Below are 22,580 nucleotides of genomic sequence, written 5' to 3'. Positions count from 1 at the left end.
TCTTCCTGATTTATTTCATTCCTCAGAATGACATCAGCTTCAGATCTAGTCCATACTCCAAGCAGACATACCACTTATGATGTGATTTTTTAAATATAGGTTTGGAAATCATTCGTAACAGTTATCGCTGAACTTTGTATAATTTAGGGATGTGATCAAAGAAGATAATAACCAAAAAAGCTTCTCAGGGCTCTGTCCACATTCAAGGGACCATGAGCTGAAACAAAAACCGGAATGGATCCCAGGAATGCCAGTCCTGCCGGAAGTGGTGACATCGCTGGTGCTAGGTCCTACCACCTATTTTGGCTCCCTGTAGAATGAGCAGATCATATGAAAATATTATTTGGACATTTTACATGTATGACTGTGTGAGCATTTCCCTAAGAGATGAAGAGGAAAGGTATGCGACTCAAGTGTAAGAATAGAAGCATTCTCTGCCCAAGAATGAAAGAAACTCTGCACATCCAATAGGTGAGAATGATAGTTTCCAACCTTTTCGGTGGCAAACTTTCTTTTGTTCCTTTGAAGTTGCATAGTCCCTGCTTGAGCAACTACTAAAATTGCCATTCTTAATATTGGAAATCATGTTTCAGCAGACTCAAAGGTCTATTGAGTGGCATTACTAGCTTCCCCTTACTAATATTTCTCCATTTTCCAGGTAGGAAGGTAATCGTACAGAAGAGTCAAGAACAGTGGTTCTCAACCTTCCCAATGCCGCGACCCTTTCATACAGTTCCTCATGTTGTGGTGACCCCCAATTTCATTGTTACAAATTGAACATAATGGAAGCATAGCGATTCATCACAAAAACAATATGTAATTATATATGTGTTTTCCGATGGTCTTAGGCGACCCCTGTGAAGGGTCGTTCGACCCCCAAAGGGGTCGCGACCCACAGATTGAGAACCGCGGGTCAAGAACATTGGCCAAGGTCCGGCACCATGGGTCAGTGGCCCAACCACAATTCTGACCTAGGCTGTCCTGCCAAAGCCAAGTTCTCTCCACCATAGCCTATTGCTTTTGTTCGGAAACTACCCATCTGTGTATGTGTACATTGAACTTCAGTAGGAAAGTGCAACTTACTTTTGGTGTATTTTGCTTAATAAGCAGAAATTTAACACCTTGATTTTACATGACTGTGATACCTCCATTAATGCCGATGTAACATTTTCTCTCCCGACAGTTACCAGTTAATTATAATCCAAGCAACACACATCCCATCTGCATATAATTTCCCTTATTGAAAATTGCCCCACCAGATATTTAGCAAATGCTTACAGATCTTTCAAATTACAAGCTGTACAAACTCTTTCTGTGAATGCTTATATTATTAAGATATTTTCTACTAGTGTTATAGTAGAAAAGGGACCCTACCGCTTTAAATAAATCTATATTATTTTGATCTTGGATTTTATGTTCAGCTTTTTTCCCCTTGAGAATGAGCATACAATAAACCCAGGGCTAGGGGGGATCTGGTGCTATCATTTACTCATCACTTTTGCTGAACATGAAGGAGAAATGTTACACCCCAAACTTCCTGTACCTCCCTTGTATTGTATTTGTTCCATTCACAGATTATTTAAAAGAAATAAAATAAAATCTTGACTTCGCAGAGACTTTCAAGACTGAGTCCCTTGCCCTAGCTGGTGTGGCTCAGTGGATAGAGCCTTGGCCTGAAGACTGAAGGATCCTGGGGTGGATCCTGGTCAGGGCACATGCCCGAGTTGCGGGCTCGATCCCCAGGGGCGTGCAGGAGGCAATCAATGATTTTCTCTCATCATTGATGTTCCTATCTCTCTCTCCCTCTCCCTTCTCTGAAATCAATAAAAATAAATATTTTAAAATAATAATGATAATAAAGCAGCTTTATTATATTAAGCAAACAAACTCAGTCACAAATAAGAAAAAAATTATATATATACATCATAATAGTCTATTATAATTTGAACTAATAGGTCAGAGCCAAATATAATTAGAATAATGGCTTGAAAACCTTTAGAACAGTGGTTCTCAACCTTCTGGCCCTTTAAATACAGTTCCTCATGTTGTGACCCAACCATAAAATTATTTTCGTTGCTACTTCATAACTGTAATGTTGCTACTGTTAGTAATCGTCATGAAAATATCTGATCTGCAGGATGGTCTTAGGCGACCCCTGTGAAAGGGTCGTTTGACCGCCAAAGGGGTTGCGACCCACAGGTTGAGAACCGCTGCTTTAGAACAACTTCCTTTTTAGGTCTTTATCAGAGGCCATTTGCATGAAGTGTATAGGAGCAGTTGACAGCAATGCTGAGCTACCCCTCTTAGCTGTTTAAAAAGCCCACCTACATGACTGCATGATGTCTTTGTCTATGGCAGCGGTTCTCAACCTGTGGGTCGCGACCCCTTCACAGGGGTCGCCTAAGACCATCAGAAAACACATATATAACTACATATTGTTTTTGTGATGAATCACTCTGCTTTCATTATGTTGAATTTGTAACAATGAAATTGGGGGTCACCACAACATGAGGAACTGTATTAAAGGGTCCTGGCATTAGGAAGGTTGAGAACCACTGGTCTATGGAGAAGCCACATAAATCAAAGACATTTTTTATATTTTCATAATGTCATAGAGAATGTCTCTACATTTTTTCAATTGCTCAACACATTCATCTAGCACCTACTTTGTAAAAGAGATTTTTCTAGGTACCAAAGGGCCCCCAAGAAAGTAGAAGGCACAATATCTCATGTCCAAGGGTTGCAAAGGGAAGTCAGTGTGTTTATCAGAATTAATTAGTGGTGATTTATCTGAGTTCTGAAGAAAGTACAACTCCATTCCAGCAAAAACAAATAAAAACAAACACAAAGAAACACAACAGCCTAGAGAATATCTTCTTATAAGTAAATGTGAACAAAAGACATGTTTAAAAGTTGACTTTGGCTTCCGTTATTTAAGAATATTCACTCTTGAAATTATACCAGAATATTTGACAACCCTGAATCTGTTTTAAAAGAAGATTCTAGCCGAAACCGGTTTGGCTCAGTGGATAGAGTGTCGGCCTTCGGACTGAAAGGTCCCAGGTTCGATTCCGGCCAAGGGCATGTACCTGGGTTGCGGGCACATCCCCAGTAGGAGGTGTGCAGGAGGCAGCTGATCGATGTTTCTCTCTCATCGATGTTTCTAACTCTCTATCCCTCTCCCTTTCTCTCTGTAAAAAATCAATAAAATATATTTAAAAAAATAAAAGAAGATTCTAGAGTAGGGCCCCTATAGATAAGAAAGGCTTCTGGAACTCATAACACCAGACTTATCCAAAGATCACCCATATACACCTCGACTACTGCTAAAAACCAGGAAGTTAATCAAAGGGGAAACCCCAAAACTAAGTAAAAAATTCTCCCAGCAGTCAAAAATCAATACCACAAGACTGAAATTTTTGAGCTTTTCTCACAGGTGAGCCTCCAGGGCCAACATCGCTTGGAGCATCGCTTTACTGGCAATTCACACATACTTCTAACAAGTCTGGGCGCAGAATTTTCCAGCACACTCTAAATTAAGCAGCAAATTAGAAGGGGAGAAGTTGCTACATAAGCAACATGGGCACAGCAAAATGTGATGAGCTGCAAGTCAAGAAAAATTATAACTACTGTAAAAATGGGCAAAATAACTTTAAAAAAATTATAAAGCAACATATACAAACATGTATAATGTGTTGTTGTTTCTGAATGCCTACTATTTGCCTGAGTTCAGGCATCGTAGAAAGTGAAGACATTTAAGACATGCTTCCTCTCAGAGCTCAAGGCTGCTTCAGCTCCTGACTACCATGGGTTCTCTTTATTAAAATATTTGATTGGTCCAGAGCAAGGAGGTATAAGGGCAGATTCTTGCTGCCTGGGATTCACCCATGCCTTCCTCATCTCCAGCCACCGGCAGAAAGGAACAGTGTGGCTCATGATTTCTGCCCAAAAGGGTAAAAGGTTTCCCAGCCTCAGGTCCTTGCACATGAACTGCGTGTTTTGCAGCTCTGCTTGATCCTACAAGGCCTCAGGAGGGACTGAGAGTAGGTATTTCTGGGCCAAAAGATGACCCGAATATGATATTTTTATAACCTTTTCTTGGACCCTCATAGCAAGAATGGTAACCTATAATTGATAAGGGCATTTATTCACTCATCATTTTGGATAAAAGCTTTTTAGAAATTAATAAATTCATGCATGTATTTTTCCCCTATAGCAGTGATGGCGAACCTATGACACGCGTGTCAGAGGTGACACACAAACTCATTTTTTTGGTTGATTTTTCTTTGTAAAATGGCATTTAAATATATAAAATAAATATCAAAAATGTAAGTCTTTGTTTTATTATGGTTGCAAATATCAAAAAATTTCTATATGTGACACGGCACCAGAGTTAAGTTAGGGTTTTTCAAAATGCTGACATGCCGAGCTCAAAAGGTTCACCATCACTGCCCTATAAGTAACACAAATGGTCTCAGGTTCATAGGTATTCAACGAATACATTTGGAACAAATGCTTAAGTGAATGAAGGCACATTTTAAGGTCATATTGTTGCATTTATTCCAGAGATATTGTCATAGAAGGAAATACTTTATGCTTATGATCCATTTTTAAAATAGTGATTTTTTTTAAAAGAAAAAAAATGATGTCAAAGATACAGAAAAACAAGAACACAGATATTTTGGAAATGTTATCTACACTAATAAAAGAGAAACATGCAAATTGGTGTCACTCCACTACGCCCACCAGCCACTCGGATGAGTATGCAAATTAACTCAACAAAGATGGCGGTTAATTTGCATATGCAGGCGCAGAGCGAAGACTGAAGGCTGAAGAGGCTTGGCTTCTCCACTGCGGCCAGAGTGAGCCGGAGCGAAGGCCTGGGTCCGGGGTGCCGGAGGAAAACCGGTGCCAGCAGCCAGGGGAAGGGAAGGCTTATTGCACGAATCTCTTTGTGCAACAGGCCTCTAGTAGTCTCTATATAACAAAATAAATAGTCAATCTAGTAAATTCTGTTTTCTTGTATAAAGTCACCTTATTCATAAGTAAAATAATTGCTTATAGGAAGGTTTTTTCAATTGAAATTTTGTGTTTTCCCCCCAAACCATTGAACAACTTTTAAACTGCATATATGGGACCTAAATTAGTGAAAGCGGTTTCAAGCTGAGAGATCCATATTTTCATACCCTAGGACAGGATATGCAGTAGGAGAAAATAAATAGAACCAAATAATTTCCATTGTATTTCTATGGTATTTGCCATCAAAACCTGAACAATGGTGCACAATGAATTGGCAATTTCTCAATATCTAGTGGCCCAGAGCAATTAATGCCACAATAAGGGATCCTTGTTGCCACAAAGGTCACTCTCATTCTTGAAAGATGAGACAAAGTAATGAGACAAATTTTATAAAATTACAAGGCACACTCATTCTTGAAAGATGAGACGAAATAATGAGATCAATTATGTAAAACGACAAGACACTCTCATTCTGGAAAGATGACACAAAGTGGTGAGGTACATTTTGTCAAACTACAAGACCACTAGTCGTTCACCAATGACTGAATTGGTAGAAATTATACGTGCTTAATCTTTTTCAGCATTCTGATATATTTAATTAAATAAAATGGGAGAAAAGATTGAAAAAGAATTTAATGTGACCTGTATTTTCCTTCCTCTCCCTCCTATTCTCCTTTACACCTTACTGCTCACCCCCCATTTACTCCCCTTCTGAGTAACCTGATGCCAATTCTCCTAAAATCCATTTTGCAGCTTCCTTCTTGACTCTGATATATAATTTACCAACAAATATATTCATATATAAATGCAAACCCTGGACACAATTGGCTTTTAAAACCCTATTCAGCGTTCACTTTCATTTCTACATTTTGCCTGTTATAACCTTCTCAAAGTCTACCTTCCTTCATGAGGGTTATTCACTTCCTATGAATTCATTCCCAAAGACCATCCTAGAATCTTCTTTATCAGCATTTTCAAAACATTTACTGTACACCAAGTGATGGTGCTGGGGAGGGTGATTACTTTCCATTTCTCCCAGAGATGGCTCTCATTTTGTTTTCACACTAATCCTCTTAGGTAGGTTCTGTAATTACTTCATGTTACTAATGAGGAAACTGATCTCAGATAGACTAAGTATATTGTTAAAGGTCCCTCAACCCTTGGTGAAGATGTGGTCAGGATCTATGTAAGTCTAAGCTGTAGTTCTTAATAATATACATTGCCTTTCATGAATAATTTCTCCTTGAGTTTAATTCAGCCAATGTGGAGCACCTATATAAAAACATGTGTACATGTACAAACTCTATAAATATTATGTAAGTAGTCAAAGAAATCTGGCTATCCTGGCAAAATTATCTGGGTATATAATCAGTATTTCTTTCACTGATCTACTATTGATAGACAACTCATGAGCTGCCTCTTATCATTAGTTACAAATGTGCTTTTTAATTGATCCAAATCTAGGATAAAAGAAAAAATCCATATGCTTTACTAAAGTAGAAGAGTAAAAGACATGAATTTTTAAATATTTTTATTGAGTTCAGAGAGGAAGGAAGAGGGAGAGAGAGAGATAGAAACATCAGTGATGAGAGAGAATCATGGATCGGCTGCCTCCTGCATACCCCACACTGGGGATCGAGCCCGCAACCTGGGCACGTGCCCTGACCAGGAATCATGACCTGCCGGTTCATAGCTCGACGCTCAACCACTGAGCCATGCTGGCCGGGCAAAACACATGGACTGGGCCTGGGCCAGAAGGATGTGGGCCAACAAGGGCCAGTATGCTGAGAAAGACTGAGTTACTTTACTATGTGGGAACCAAGGCACTGTTCCATCTGATACATACAGTGGGGCCTTGACTTACGAGTTTAATTCGTTCCATGACGGAGCTCGTAACTCAAATTACTCGTATGTCAAATCAACAGTGAACGAGTGAGACATGTGATGCTGGGCTGATGTTGTGGCGTTCACTGTGACGTTCGCTGCGCCAACTAGTGGTGGGGTATCTGAAGCTGGCTCATAACCCGAATTTTAGCTCGTAACTCAAAGCAAAAAATCGGCCGAGAGACGGCTCGTATCTCGAAAAACTCGTTAGTCGGGACACTCGTAAGTCAAGGCCCACTGTACTTGTTTGCAAGGACCAAAATACATTTTTAAAATATATTTTATTGATTTTTTACAGAGAGAAAGGGAGAGGGATAGAGAGTTAGAAACATCGATCAGCTGCCTCCTGCACACGCCCCACTGGGTATATGCCCACAACCAAGGTACATGCCCTTGACCGAAATCGAACCTGGGACCTTTGCATCCACAGGCCGACGCTCTACCCACTGAGCCAAACCGGTCAGGGCCCAAAATACATTTTTAAGTGTGAGGTCTGGTGTGTGATACATTTCTTGCCTTGCCTTTTAGATCATCAGTCAATGTTTTGCTACTGTGATAACCTCAAGTTCATGGTTGCTTGGATGGCAGATGGGTTGCAGGATGGGGCCAAGGAGAAGAGACTTTGTCCCCTCTTTTGGTGGCCACCAGAATGACCACAGGCAACAGAGAAAACACTTTCAATGAGAATAGAAAATAGAACAGTAGTGATCCCTAAATTATACTAGTTATCCCTGAGAGAAATATTGGGGAGAGCTTTGGGGTTTACCAGAATGGGGGCTTGAATCAATTTATCTGGATCAGAAAAGAATGGGGAACTCTAGGAGATATCTTGATTACACCATAAAAACTCAACCATCTAACACTTTTTTTGGTTAAAGAACAATGTTATGTTTGCTAGAACAGGGAACAGATAATGACATAGTTGCTTCTTGAAGGTAAATCTGAATATATCAGCATGTGCAGTCAACTTATTTGCTGACTTAAAAACAGTGTGATGAAATTTTTTGCCTGTAAACCTATTATTGCCCGTAATGAAAGACTCTATATGCTCTAATCACAACATTCAACCTTATGTTTGATCATAGCTTCTAAAAATTCATGATACAGGGATTTTTCGTTATACTCGACACATTTTTCCTTCAGAGACCTGATTGGTTGTTCCAGATGCTGTGAATGATATAAATTGAGCTCTCAGTTGGAAGAAATCTATAGGATCAAGCATCCGAGCTTCAGACAGAAACCTGCTCTGAATACAAATACCCAAAGGTATGTGAATTTCATTCATTATTTGGTATTATTTCTATTGTGATTATTTCTTTTTCTACATTTCATGTCCAAAAGCTACGATGTATTATGCATTTCTAATACTTTATGCTGCTAACATTCAGTTACGTCTTCAGTTGGACCATAATTAAGTGAGACTCTGATTATTAAATGAAGTGTGTTACTTCGTAATGCAGCAAAGTATCTATATTTCTTTAAATTTTAGTTCCAAAATCTTAATGCACTTTTGGGGGCCAAATTTCAAAGCAAAATACTTACTTTAATTACTTCTCAGGTAAGATAAAAATAATTTCCACCCTCTGCCACCCACTACTTTAAAAAGCATTTTACTTAATGACATCAAATAGAATCATCAACTGAAAGATTTTTCTCCTTAATTCAAACTTTCAAAAACAGATTTAGGAGCTAGAAAATGTCAGTGTACTTTCCGTAGCCAGCATTCTGACACATGGTATTCACTTCCTATGCAAAATGGAAGGTCTTCCTTCTGAAAGCTTTAAAAGTGAGTCGATAATGTATACCACCAAGCCGATGTGCATGTCTTAGGGTAGCCTGTCGGGCTTCCTGTCTCAAGGGCTTTCTTTGTGGGATAAGCCCAGTGCAGTGTCAAACAAAAGGAAGATGTCATTGATTAAATATGGAATCTTTTAAGTAGATGGCATTCGAAATTCATGGAATAATCACAGAATTTGAGTGCCATCCTTAGCCACATCTTTTGCTACACACCTGGACCTCAGAGATGTTACCTGAGGGTCTTGCCTGAAGTCCTACTGGTGGGAACACCCGGAGCCAAATTCCACTCCTTCCTTATTCTGTTGGCAAGTTACTTAATGTCTTTTCTCAATGATGAGGCTTTGTATTTAACAGCAGAAATGCTCAGGCAAACTGTATGAAAAACACATTTCTCTACCTCCTGGTTCTCAAAGTATCAGATACTGTGTATCTTGACGCTCTTCTCAATTTTAGAGTCAACTCAATTCTTTTCATCTTCATTATAAGCTACACTTAGCTTCTATGACTCTAAAGCTTATGGGTGTAGGGAACTGGCATGCAAAATACTGCAATGATAGATTATCCGTGTCCCTGCCACGTGGTCAGCTCCCAGCCTAAAGGAAAAGCATCTTTCTCACTATCGGGACTCTAGAAACAACAAAATGGGCTGAGAACTGGAAATCATACATGAATGAAGTCACCTCAAACAGAACTGCCTTATCCTTCCCACTAACAACAGATCAATATGGATGATGTGGGTTTTGTGGGGCTTTCATGAGGTCCATATGTGAGAAGAGATAAAGAGAGTGTGTGTTGACATGTTTCAGGACCATCAAGAAATGGGGGCCTGGATCCTGTTTGCCTGCCTTTTGGGAGCAGCCTTTGCTATGCCCGTGAGTAAAGCTACCCCGATGCATACGTCAATGTCCCATTGCACAAGCTTGGAAATAAAACTGCCCCCTAGCTGGTCAACTCGGGTTTAGAACAGTATTAAGATAAGATGTCCTCAAACAGTTTTGTGTTTCAAAAATACTTTGAAGAGCTTGTTTTTTAAAAAATAGATTCTCAGATATCTCCACCAAAGATTGTGATTTAGTACAGCCGAGATTGGGCCCAGGACTCTGCACTTGAACAAGCACCGAGGAGATTCTGATGAAACAATACGCTTGTAAAGATCAGTGCTCATCTCTAGATGGAGGAAACTTCTGGAAGGGACCCTTGAAAGGCCTCCAGAGAAAGTGCCTAAGTCAGCCTGAGGCAAATTAAAAAACGCCAGTTTTCTCTAAAACCCAACTTCTCGCAAGTGTCCAAATCTCTTTCTGCTCTCCCCACCCCCGTGCTGTATCCTTCAGGGGTACAGTTTCTGCGATAGGCACTCCCTTCTTGAACCATCTTCCTGTTCTCAGAGGCCTCATCCCTTTGGGGGCTCCTGCTCAGCACATGACTTCGGGGTGGAATCCTCCCGACGCCCACTACATATGGATATATTGTACATTCAAAGGGATCAAGGCCCAGGAAGGTTGACCCATTCTCCCTGGACATGGGTACAAAAGCTCAAAGAGCCTAAATCACATGAAGGCACAGTAGGACCCATCTGCTTCTCAGCGGCAGAGAGAGCAGTTGATACGACCAGAAGCCAGCAAAGCTTGCATATCTGCCTCCTCTCCTCTCTCACCCACAAGCCCAAGGTTCTGCACTCTGCCTGCTTGAAATCCTGCCTTGTGGCAATTCCTAGTGCCCCTAGGAGCCTCTGCATTACAAACTCAGCCCCCTTCCCCTCCTCAACTCAACATCCCACCCTCTGAGGGCTCGCATCAAGAATGTATAGAAAAGGCAGTTACATGACTCAAAGCATTCACACTCAGATGAGAGCAAATGAACCCTCTTAGGAAATAGGAGCATTTTAAAAGAACAGAGCCTTAGATAGCTTGACGTCTGAGGAAGACGTTCCACATGATGCTCTCTCCCCTCCTGCTCACCCATCCCGTGGCCGACCCAGCTTCAGAACGCAGGCATCGGGCACTTGGTCCACACTTTGCACAGGACAAACAGTCCTGGTTTAGCTCATGATTCCGGTTGTTTTTATTTTCAACTTTTAAATGTCTCTGCTACAAAAACATTGATAGAACAATAACAAAAATCGGCTTAAACTTCATCCACCCACCCTTTCTTTTCCATGGGGATTTAGGTTTCCACTTCCCTGCGCCCGGCTTGTCCTCAGATTCAGCAATAATGCACTTGTTTGTTTTGTTGTTGTGTTATTTACTTTGCCTGCGAATGATGAGGAATCTCTTTGATGCTTAAGCACTCCCCCACCTCCTGATCTGTGAGGGAAGGTCTGGGAGATGATTCTTTCATTGGTATTTCATGTTGTGGCAGAGAAATATGTCTCTTCCCAACATGGAATGAGTTTCAAGAAGGAAGACGGTGGGTGGGATAGAGTAGGATTGATTGACAGCATGGATGGCGGGTCTCCGAAGGTCACTGGAGGACAAATGGGTGCTGGTTCCTGCTTCTAGGCCTCCCACCATAGGACTGCAGCTGTGGGGAGTCTTTCAATTAAGAGGGCTACATGTTCAACAAAAAGCAGTCCTCAAATATATTCTGCATTATGTCGATTTTTTTTAAGTAGCTTCAGTCTCTCTTAAGCTTCAGTCTCTCTTAATGTGAACAATTGCATATTGACTTAATCTCTTCCTCTCTCTCTTCCTCTTCTCTCCCTCTCCCTCTTTCATTTTCTTCTCCTTCTCCCCTCCCTATAAACCCTGGTTATATCAACTTCAGCTATGAGGTATGAGGTAATTTTTCTCTTTACTCATTTTGACCATTGTTTGAGTTAACCATGTCCTGGGATCTGTAAAGAAGAGTTCATTCAAGATGTTTCTCAGTCCCACCTTGTTAGCTCCCCCTACGGCTTCCTGGTTTAAGCTCTGGTGAGTCGCTTCAAGCCGCTTCAAGCCTGAATTGCCCCAGCATGCTCCTCTGCCTCAGTTTCTCCTGCTTTTATGGCATAAAAGTATTCATCATGAGCTGTCACTCGGGGGGACCGCATGGTAGGGCAGAAAAGAAACTCCGGCCGAGCAGGTTTATTCAATCCTAGCCCCCAAAATGTGGGGAATCGGGTAAGATGTTAAGATCCTTTCCTGCTAGAAAACGCCTGATTCTAAGATGTTCATCCCCTGTGTGTATCCCTCACTTGTCTTTACTGAAAGATTCGTGACCAAGTAGTCTATGAGCCATTCTTCAGAGCAATCCAAAGCTTGAGATTTCTGAAAATGGGGTTAGAGCTCTCCTCAGCCCCAAACTAACCATGTGACTTTGGGCAAGTCATTTTCATTCTCTGGGATTCTGGTTTCCTCATCTGTAGAAGGGAAATAATTACAGTATCCACACTTCAAATTGCTGTTTGGGGAGCGAAATAGTCCAGGAACATAAAAGGTGCTTTGTCAAGTATAACTTGAGCAAGATGAATAATTGTTTGTTGTAGTGATATCCAATGCTGTAGCACTATATTAAGGAGTCCTTGCCCCTGAGGTTGCCTAGATATATACTGTTTAGAGAAGGAATGAAACTTCCTTCTTTCATAGGTTTAGATGACACTCTGTGAGTCTATCTATTCATACAGGCTGAGGAAAAATGTGAATAAGAATTTCAGGCAAGATTTTCTGTTAACCTTACAAGGTTGACACATTTGACCAGAAAACCTGTGTTTATAGAATGAGGAACATGGTTTCTGCCTCCTTTCTTTTTTCATTGTGACATCAAATCAAAAAATAATGATTAATGTTGTGTCACATTAATTTTTCTGGTTTGTTTTGCTCTTGCAAAGAGCAGAAGCTGAGGAATGAAACAGAATTGCTACATTTGTACCCTCAGCCAAGCTCATGAACCTCTTTAACTCTCCATGACCTTGTAAGAGTGAGGGTGATGCCAGGTCGGCGTGGCTCAGCGGTTGAACATCCACATATGAACCAGGAGGTCAGGGTTTGATTCCCGGTCAGGGCACATGCCTGGGTTGTGGGCTCGATCCCCAGCGTGGGGTGTGCAGGAGGCAGCCGATCAATGATTCTCTCTCATCATTGATGTTTCTCTCTCTCCCTCTCCATTCCTCTCTAAAATCAATAAAAATATATTTTTAAAAAGAGTGATGGTGATGAGACTTGCCTCAGAGTATGTGAGAAAACATGAAAAATGTGTGCGATGGATATAGCATAGTACCTAACACACAAATGTTTACTCTATTCTTTCTTCCATAGAACTCATATTTTTAGGTTATCAATGTTGACAGGACTGCATTTTTGAATGTATATTTCATGTAACCATAGCAAAACAAATGTATTTTAATGTCTCTTTCTCTTAAGGTGCTCACCCCTCTGAAGTGGTACCAGAGCATGATAAGGCAGCCGGTATGTAGATATTTTGTTCTTTATTCTCTCAAACCACGAAGTGTGCAGTTCGATTCCCTTTGCAGTGAAACGCCATAGCTCTGCCACATCTGACACTAACAGGAAGTCTAGTTTGTAAAGGTCCTCTCTGTGGACACAGTTAGAAATTCTTGCCCAGGAGGAATGAATAAGTATTCAGATTATCATAAGGACCAAGAAAACATTGCTATTCTCCATCTGGAAGCCAATGAGCCAATGGTAAACCTGCCTCTTTGTTTCTCACCAGTACACTTCCTATGGTTACGAACCCATGGGTGGATGGCTGCACCACCAAATCATTCCCGTGCTGTCCCAGCAGAACCCCCCGAATCACGCCCTACAGCCTCATCACCACATCCCCGTGGTGCCAGCTCAGCAGCCCGTGGCCCCCCAGCAGCCAATGATGCCAGTTCCTGGCCAACACTCCATGACTCCAACCCAACACCACCAGCCAAACCTCCTTCCGCCCGCCCAGCAGCCCTACCAGCCCCAGCCCGTCCAGCCGCAGCCTCACCAGCCCATCCAGCCCCAGCCACCCGTACACCCCATCCAGCCCCTGCCACCCCAGCCACCTCTGCCTCCGATGTTCCCCATGCAGCCCCTGCCCCCCATGCTTCCTGACCTGCCTCTGGAAGCTTGGCCAGCAACAGACAAGACCAAGCGGGAAGAAGTGGTGAGTATCTCCCGGAGCCACTACAACACCCGTGGACATGGTACAGCGAAGGCCCCCAGAGTTCTAAGTTCTCCAACCAGCCAGCTTCTTCACGTTCAGTAGCGATAGGTCACGGACTCTATGAGTATAAGCATGTGCTGTAATTTTATATGATCAACAGGTTTATCTCCATGGCTTCGTAATGAAGACCATAGCCTTTATGGTGGGTTTCAAAGCTTTAATTCCTACCAGAATATGTAGTACTGAAACCTGTTAACTTTAAGAACAATGATATGAAACAATATCTGTTCTCCTTATCTTTCAAGTGTTAGACTAGCAGGAGTAGGCTAGAAGTGCACTGAATATTTTTTTAAAGGAGTGAGGGGATGCAGATATTTAAACAGGGAGGTGGGACATCTCTTTAAAGACCTACAGAAGATGACCTGTTTAAAGTGGCTTTTAATGGAACTTGAAGGAAGCTAAACCAGACAGAGGGTCAGGTTCCTTTTTGGTGAGGAGCCAGGATACCCGGGTTCCAATTCTGGCTTTGCTCCCAAAGAGGAGATGGTATTAAACAAGTTATTTCAAATTGATGGGTGTTTTTCCTCCTTCAAAATGAAAGAAAAGAACTAAATCAGAGAATGTTCAAGCCTCTGTCCAAGTACAAATACCATAGTTTCCCAGTAAAAATGAGAATATATTATAATATATGCCATATGTGTCTTCACAATGATGGAGAATCAGGGGCAGAATTTTTGAAAATTGATTGTATCACCAATACTCTGGTGCGTATATTTGATTATTCTAGTCTAAGGCACATGTTCCTTCTTTGTATAGAAAATACATTTATCTATCTCTTTGTTAATAACTAAGGCCATGAACTTCATAAATGTGTTCATACCCTGCCAGAGCTATTTTTAAAGGGCTGCCTTCGAATAGGGAGCTTCAACTTTTGAAAACTCCCGTGTAAAAATAGAGTATAAATATTGATAGCTTCATAGACTTGTTTTATGGAAAGTAAAGTGGTGAGGTCAGATCCTGGCATACAGGAAGTGCTCAATAAAGATAGCAATTGTTCTTTTCTAATTAAATAATAGTTTTAAGTATCCTGAAGGCAGAAGCCTCCATCCCGGATACCTCATTTCTAATGTCAAGGAGCTAACGAAGAAACTTGGACAATTATGGAGCCAAACTTAAATGGTTGTACATTGTTTTGGCAAAACTGAAGCCCTACGTTTGTAAATGATACTTACTAAGAATATTTGTAAACTATTTTAATTGTTCCTTTTGCTATTTTTTTTTTCAGGATTAAAAGATCAGAAAAAGAGAAAACTGAAGGAAATGCTTCAGTTACTTTTAGGATGACAGTGATTCGTGCCTAGCATCACTTTCTTAGCAAATTCTATAACTAAAAATGAATTCCATTAGCAAACAATAAAAATGTTTTAAAAATAATTCATGTCTTTGTGTTGAATTCAATTTAAAATTTCACATCACTTGAGAGAACAATTTATAATGGCTATTCTTTTTTAAAATATATTTTTATTGATTTCAGAGATGAAGGGAAAGGGAGAGAGAGAAACATCAATGATGAGAGAGAATCATTGATTGGCTGCCTCCTGCACGACCCTACTGGGGATTGAGCCCGCAACATGGGCATGTGCCCTTGACCAGAATTGAACCCAGGACCCTTCAGTTCTCAGCCTGGCGCTCTATCCACTGAGCCACACCAGCTAGGGCAATAATGGCTATTCTTGAATAAGGCAGGAACTTCTCATTTATACCTTCAAAATGACCATTCTTCAGGCAAATGAGTACTATATTTCTTTTTAGAAAAACTTTAAAATATACTATCTCAAATATTTTTACAAACAGGAGTTTATATATTAGTTATAATAGTTGAGAAAGTGAAAAATGATAAACATGTACTATCACTGAACCTGAACCAAATGAAGGGAAGTTTATATGAAGAATTCTTTACATTGAAAAAGATAAGCTCTTGAGCAATGCTTACATTACAAAACGAATTCAGACTTGGGACACTGGCTTTGTAACTCACACCACATTAGTAAATAAAATCTGGTCTTTTGATCTCATTTTACTGTAAAAGATTTTTAAAATGAACTTATGTGATAGGGATAATAATGTACTGAATTTTAAATCAGTGAGGTCATTAGTTTTTCTAAGAAAACTTTTATTGAATGGAGCTTCAAATAATCACAGTAATTTTATATATTTAATTTCTTTCGCTTTCTAATCTTTATGATGATAAAGTCTGCTGTATAGTCTTCAATAGGTTAACAGATTTATAAAATGGACTCAATACAAGATTGCTTTCCCACTCATATTTATATTTGAATCCTCTTTTCCTCCTACACCCACACAAAACTGTAAACACTTTTTTCAGGGCTTGTATTACACAGCACCCACAGTAACTTTATTCCAGTACTTTTCTGAGCAAGGCCTCTTCATCATTTTCTGGAATGAAGAAAAGTAACTTTACTAGGAGGGTGTCAATATTCAAACAAATAACTTGATTTTAAAGAATTTAGATTCAATTGAAAAAGTAAGAAAGCTTCTAATTAATTGGGATGGGGCAATTCTAATCAATTTAGTAATATTTATTAATCACCCTCTAGGACAAGACACTAGTCCATGTCTTAGTGAATATAGTAAGTCCCCATCCTTAAGTAATCTAGAATATACCAAAGGCATAAAATAAGCTCACAGATAATAAGAGAAGGCCTTACAGCGGTAACGCTGACAGAAGTTAGTCAGATGCTCTGGTGAACATCACAGGCATCATTAGCGAGCTGTCCAGCAGCTCTCCTCACCACTCAGTCCCTGTTGGCAGAGCCAGAACTAATCTGAGCATCTCCCTCCCACGAGCTCAGGAGACATGAGCCTCCTCCCCTGTCCCAGGGAATGAATGTTCACTCCTCCATGTCAATTATGGCATCCATTACCATAACATACCATATCCGAACCAAATATGGCATCTATTCCCCTTGCCAGTGATTGGTTTAAGGATAGCTGTGGTGGAACCTGAACACTGAATGAAGCCAAAAAGGAAGTCTGCTAGGAGGAGCTTCTGGAAAAAAAGATGAGCCTTTCATTACACACACACACACACACACACACACACACACACACACACACATGGAAAAAGTGTTCTGTCTTTGGCTCTATTTCTTTGAGGATGGGATGTGTGGAACTGTGTCTGCCATTCTGTGACAAGGAAGGGCAAGTAGAAAGATCGAAAGTCCCTCGGTCCTTGGTGGCATCATTGTGTCCCTAAACTCACCAAACTCTGGGACCACCTACCTCTAGGTGGATGACCCACTCTATTTCGATGCTACTGTTTTTCAATCATGGGTCATAACTGATTCACAAATGATATCACATCAGGCCCCCATCATTTATGTCATTATAGCAAATTGTCTCTTCCAACGATGCAAAGCTTACATGGCCAGGACTAAGGAGAATTATTTGAATGTCATCAAAAGTCAACGACTTTCCTGAAAAAAATCTGATAAATGGAGAAAATATATTTATATTTATCCTAGCATATTCTTCAAAATATATGCCCCTACACATACTTCGTCTTCCACAGCTCATGAAAATATTATCATTATATTTCTTCCCAATGAGAAAAACTTTAAAGGTGTAAGTGATGATGTCATTTGGAGACTGTGTGTGACACTGGAAAGAACACAAACTTTGGAGTCAGACTGGATTGCTTTCAATTTTTCTGATCGAAGAGGATTCTCTGTTTGGGAAAGTATTTGAGAAAATAATTCTCCCTTTATAAGAATTCAAACTATATATATGTGTGTATATATACCTATTCGAGTCACATTCTAAATTACAGGAAAAAAGTCAGGCTTTGGACTTCAAAGACTAGCCACTACGGAATGAGATGTACTGCACAAGATAATTTTAACAAGAGACTGAAATGTGTGTATTCAATGTCCAAACATGTGCTTTAATATCATCACTCTCATGGTGGTCTTTTACGATCACGTGTTCTACCACATTCAACAATGTATGTGAATCCCAACATAGCATCTCTTTGATGGTCCAGAGTGAGGCTTATAAAAATCCACCAGTGAGGTGTGTGGCCCTGGAAATGCAAAGGTAATAAGGCTGTATGCTTCTCACACTGCCCCGTATTACTCCCTCTTTCTACCTATCCATTCTGCTCTTGGCTAACACTTCTTCTTCCTGTTTTTTGGTTAATGTGTATTGACATCTTCTAATACGTAGCTTTTTCCTATACATATTCTTTCTGACAAAATAAAGGACATTGGCCTGGGGATTGTTATTCTCGAAGGTCCACAGTCACTCTGAGACTATTTTCTTTCCTGATTCCGCAACTGGGCCAGATGGCCACAACTGACAAAATTCTGACATGTAGATGAAACCACATACGTCACATAACTGATGTAAGTTGAATAAAACTGAAGGCTTCTAGTTCATTAAGACTCAGGCTCAGTGAGCTCTATATATTTGAATCAAATATGGAAAAAAGTACTAGATACTTTTAATGACCAAGACTCAAAGTCCAGGTTGAAATAAATAGCAATACTGATCACCAATGCATTTATAAACCCAAACTTAAATCTAAAGAATTCTTAAATTAATAACAAAGCAAAAATAGATTATTTACAGAGCTGTGCTATGTCTTTGAAATTAAGTTAAAGAGATAGATGAAGTTAAGTAAATCACCTCAAGGAAAAACTCATCTCACTAAAACCACTTCCATGTCACTAATAAATTTGAAATCTCTACACTCATTCACTCTTTGCTGGTGAGGGCTTTCATATGCATAATTTTTTCCAGAGGGCAAATACATGTCTAGGAATTACCCTAAGAGAGTCATTGAAATGCAAGGAAAGATATGTGCAAAGATGTTGATTACAGCATTATCTGTATCGGTGAGAAATTAGATCTCACTTAATTTTACTATATCTATCTGAAGGAATACTGAAATCAGAAGTATGTTTTAGAAGAAAATTTATTAGGAGAGAAAATGCGACAAACTAAAATTTAAGACCAAAACTGTGTATCATTTGTGAATATTACACATGAGCATAACATGTAAATAATTGATACACACACACACACACACACAAATGTGTATAGAAAAAAACTAGGATGGAGATGCACCGTTTGTATGAAGATCCAATTTTCCCACAATAAACATAAATTACTTCTATAATCAAAAACAAATTTAATTTTTAAAAGTTCGTTCTCCCTTTCTTCTGCTTCAGCCCAGACATACCTCCTTCCTTCACTTCCCTTTGATGTGAGTTTTGGATCTTGGTGGGTCCCTTTCAGATAAAGTCCAAGTAGAAACCAGTTTATATGTACTTGACTTTTCAGAGAAATATTTTGACCAAAGAAGGGTGAGGGAAAAGGAGCAATTGGCTTTAGCAGGAACAAAAACAAACAATACAACCAAACAACAAAGAAGAGATGAGAGTTATAAAGTGAAGAAGAATTCAAAGCAACACAAAAAAGACAAAATAAAGAAATGACTATCAAGGCAGCTCCTGCTGAAATTCTGTCAGAGGTTAACTGGGTTTAAAGAGCAGGCAGGTCAAAGCTAAAATACAATGACTAAAGCCCTAAACCCTTAAAGCCGCAGGGTGTAGGGTGCCGTTTCACAGTAAATGAGTTTTCTTTTGATTCAAATAATGCCTGAACTTCTGGCTGACTTAAAACTCATCAATTGTGTAATTTTATTTTGGGGCTGCAACGGGCTCTAATGTAATTTTTTTCTCTCCTATGCTTAATCACATCAGGTCTGACGCATCTGAAGAGTTCCACCTCAATCAATAACAACTCCAATTAAGCCGAAAATGCTCATAATTCACTTATTAAAGAGGTCAAAGGAAAATAAAATCTAACAAGCTAATTTCCAGGCTGTATTTTCATAACCACCTAGCTTGATACATGCACTGAGGATGGAGGTTCAAAGGGTGACTGAAAAGTAATCTTCACTCAGTCAGACACATGAATACTCGCCACATTTTCCAAATCAAAATTCAGATATGTAGGGAGATAATATGATGGAGACATATGCTTACCTGGCGATTATACTCTACTTGCACTCCTAATATATATCCCCATGTGGCTATTCCAAATGAAAAGAAAATTAAATAAAATTTAACATCCAGTTTCTCAGTCACAATAAGCATAGTTTAAGTGCTAAAAGGCCCCAGGGGGCTAGTGGCCGCCATGTTGGAGAGCACAGATTCAGACTATTTCTACCACCAGATGCATTAGACAGCACGGCTCTCTGCACGGCTGCCTGAGCGGGAGGAATGGTTTCTACTAATTCAAACATTTAAACAAAAGATGAAACAAAACCAGCGTTGCTGGTTAAAACCAGACATCTCAGCTAACCCTAACAAGTCGTCTCCCACGCATTCCAGGAATCAGGATCCTGTGTGGGAATTTTCTACCAAGTGTGGCAGTGCCCTTCTCTTCCTCAGGTTGAATCACACACACCAACGTGATTTTCACTCTAGTTTTCATTTGAAACAGACAAGTCCAGAGTTCAACTAAATTAATTTGTTCTGCTTGTGAGAGAAACGATTTCAGTTCCAAAGGAATGGCCATGCATTTGCAGACAGCCACACTGGATGGAGGTAGAAGACTGGGGTGGCCCTTGACCTAGGGCCGTGGTCGGCAAACTTCGGCTCTCGAGCCACATGCAGCTCTTTGGCCCCTTGAGTGTGGCTCTTCCTAAGCCTTAGGAGAACCCTAATTAAGTGAATAACAATGTACCTACCTATATAGTTTCAGTTTAAAAAATGTGGCTCTCAAAAGAAATTTCAATCGTTGCACTGTTGATATTTGGCTCTGTTGGCTAATGAGTTTGCCGACCACTGACCTAGGGCTTCATTGGGAATAAGCCAAAATCTAAGCTGACAGAAAGATTAAAGTAAGAAAAAAACAAACGAACTTTTATCCATCCCCGAGGGTGGTTGACTGCCTGTAAACATCAAGTCCTCTCTCCTCCCCTTACTATTTTGTGGTTCAAACCAACAGCACAACATAGGACAAATGGGTGCCGCTGCGTCGGCGAGTGTGGTAGACGGTGAGCCCAAGCTAGCTCGAATAAAGACTCTAATGCTTTTGATTCGGACTCGGCTGGCTCCCTGGTGTGGTTTCTTGGGGATCCTGAAATCTGGGCATAACAGATCAAGTTCCTCATTTTCTTCACAATGTACTGTTGACCACTCTTCTCCCAACTCCACACAAAATGAAAACACGAACTTTTCCTCTAATGTGGAAGTTTGCCCCTTAGTAGTAAACAATTGCTGAAAACACCAAGATTGACTTTAAGGCCAACACTTTAAAAAGAATATAAAATAGCAAACTGTATTAATTTTTAAAAACACCAAACCTATCTGTGAACAGCTTAGTATGGTAATCAGAGGAGAAAAATGATCTCAACCAATTTCCTACATTTCCAGAACATAGTGGCCTCTAGTTGTGCTCCATGTTGCTTTAATAAAATAGTCATCAGTCGATGTTTGTTGTGAAATGCTTGTTAACTGGAGCTTTTACTTTTTGTTTTGTAATTTGGCTCATCATTCCTTTTGCCTCTATTTGATCTAGAGCTTTATCGGCAGGGGTCATTCGGTGACATTTGGTTATTCAAAAATACTTCCCTGCTGGGAAGAATTCATCCTGGCCTCATCTGAAACACCTGACTTGATAAATGATTCTTGAATAAGATTGGGTTGGGAGTGGTGAGGAGTCAAGAGGTTAAGGAAAGACAAGAGAAATAGTTGGGTTCCAAAACATTTGCCCCAATAAATCAATTTGCCCCAATAAATCAAGCCTGAATCACCTATCAAAAAAAAAATAAGATCAACAAAGTCCCTTTACAAATAAAATAGCCGAGGGCCAGAATTTTTGTTATTAATCAAAAAAATGCTTTAACAAGGTTAAGTATCTTCCTCAGAATCGCAAGTATCTTCCTCAGAATCGCCAAATCTTGTTTTCCTCTCCAAAGAATTTTCCATACTTCCAACTTTTCGGTGGCTCCACATACAGGCAAAGACGGCTTCCCAGTGTGGTGGTGGGGTTCAGGCTCCGCAACCAGACTCTTCGGGTTCACAATCATGACCTCTGCTTATCTGCTGTGGAAACTTGGACAAGTTTCCTAGCCTCTCTGTGCTTCCGTTTCCTCGTCTATAAAATGTACTAATATCCATCTCTGAGTCCTCTCCTGTCAACGATCCCCAAGCTCAATAAATGTTGGCTATTGTTCTTATATGGGGTGTCCCAAAATTCAGGCAAGATTTGAATTTTGCATGAACATTAACAACAACAACAACAAAAATAAAAGCCTAATTTTACTTGGTTTATTGAATCAGATTCTAATATCTGTTGCCCTTTGATTTCAATCCCTTCAATTTGATAACCATTACCAAGTACCAATGATGGCCCAGGAGCAGGGACAATGAAGACCAACGAAGACCATGGCTTTGCATATGTGCCAGCAAAGCCGTGGAGGCCATTTACCCGATGTGCTATTCCATACATAACCCTATACTGTATACTTAATAAAAAATTTACAATTTTTTATTATAAACCTGTGTTTTCTATCAAAATTACTTCTTGCGTGAATTTTGGGACATCCTATATTTAAAAATGGAGAAAGAAGAACGACATAGAATCTGAACATAACATCATAACATGGCGGTTTTATGTGCCAAAAGCTCCCACTCCAACACATTGGTCATTTATCGTCGTGCCATGTCTGACATGGACCCCTCCTTCACTGATTGCTACCCTGCATTACC

General features: G+C 40.1%; 2 protein-coding genes across 2 annotated transcripts in view; one reads left to right on the top strand and one right to left on the bottom strand.

Annotated features, from left to right (window-relative positions):
- The window catches only part of LOC106694548 (rho GTPase-activating protein 6-like), a 296,825-nt gene that overhangs the window by 145,764 nt on the left and 128,481 nt on the right, over positions 1–22,580 (bottom strand).
- Positions 8,120–13,878, top strand: AMELX (amelogenin, X-linked). The gene is made up of 4 exons (XM_006103788.1): positions 8,120–8,169; positions 9,507–9,572; positions 13,041–13,085; positions 13,351–13,878. Exons 2-4 carry the CDS (start codon positions 9,519–9,521, stop codon positions 13,876–13,878), a joined length of 627 nt encoding a protein of 208 aa, XP_006103850.1. The 5' UTR covers positions 8,120–8,169; positions 9,507–9,518.

The sequence above is a fragment of the Myotis lucifugus genome, unplaced genomic scaffold (assembly GCF_000147115.1).
Source record: "Myotis lucifugus unplaced genomic scaffold, Myoluc2.0 scaffold_508, whole genome shotgun sequence".
In the NCBI taxonomy this organism is placed as follows: Eukaryota; Metazoa; Chordata; class Mammalia; order Chiroptera; family Vespertilionidae; genus Myotis; species Myotis lucifugus.
This window is presented reverse-complemented; position numbering and strand designations above follow the sequence as displayed.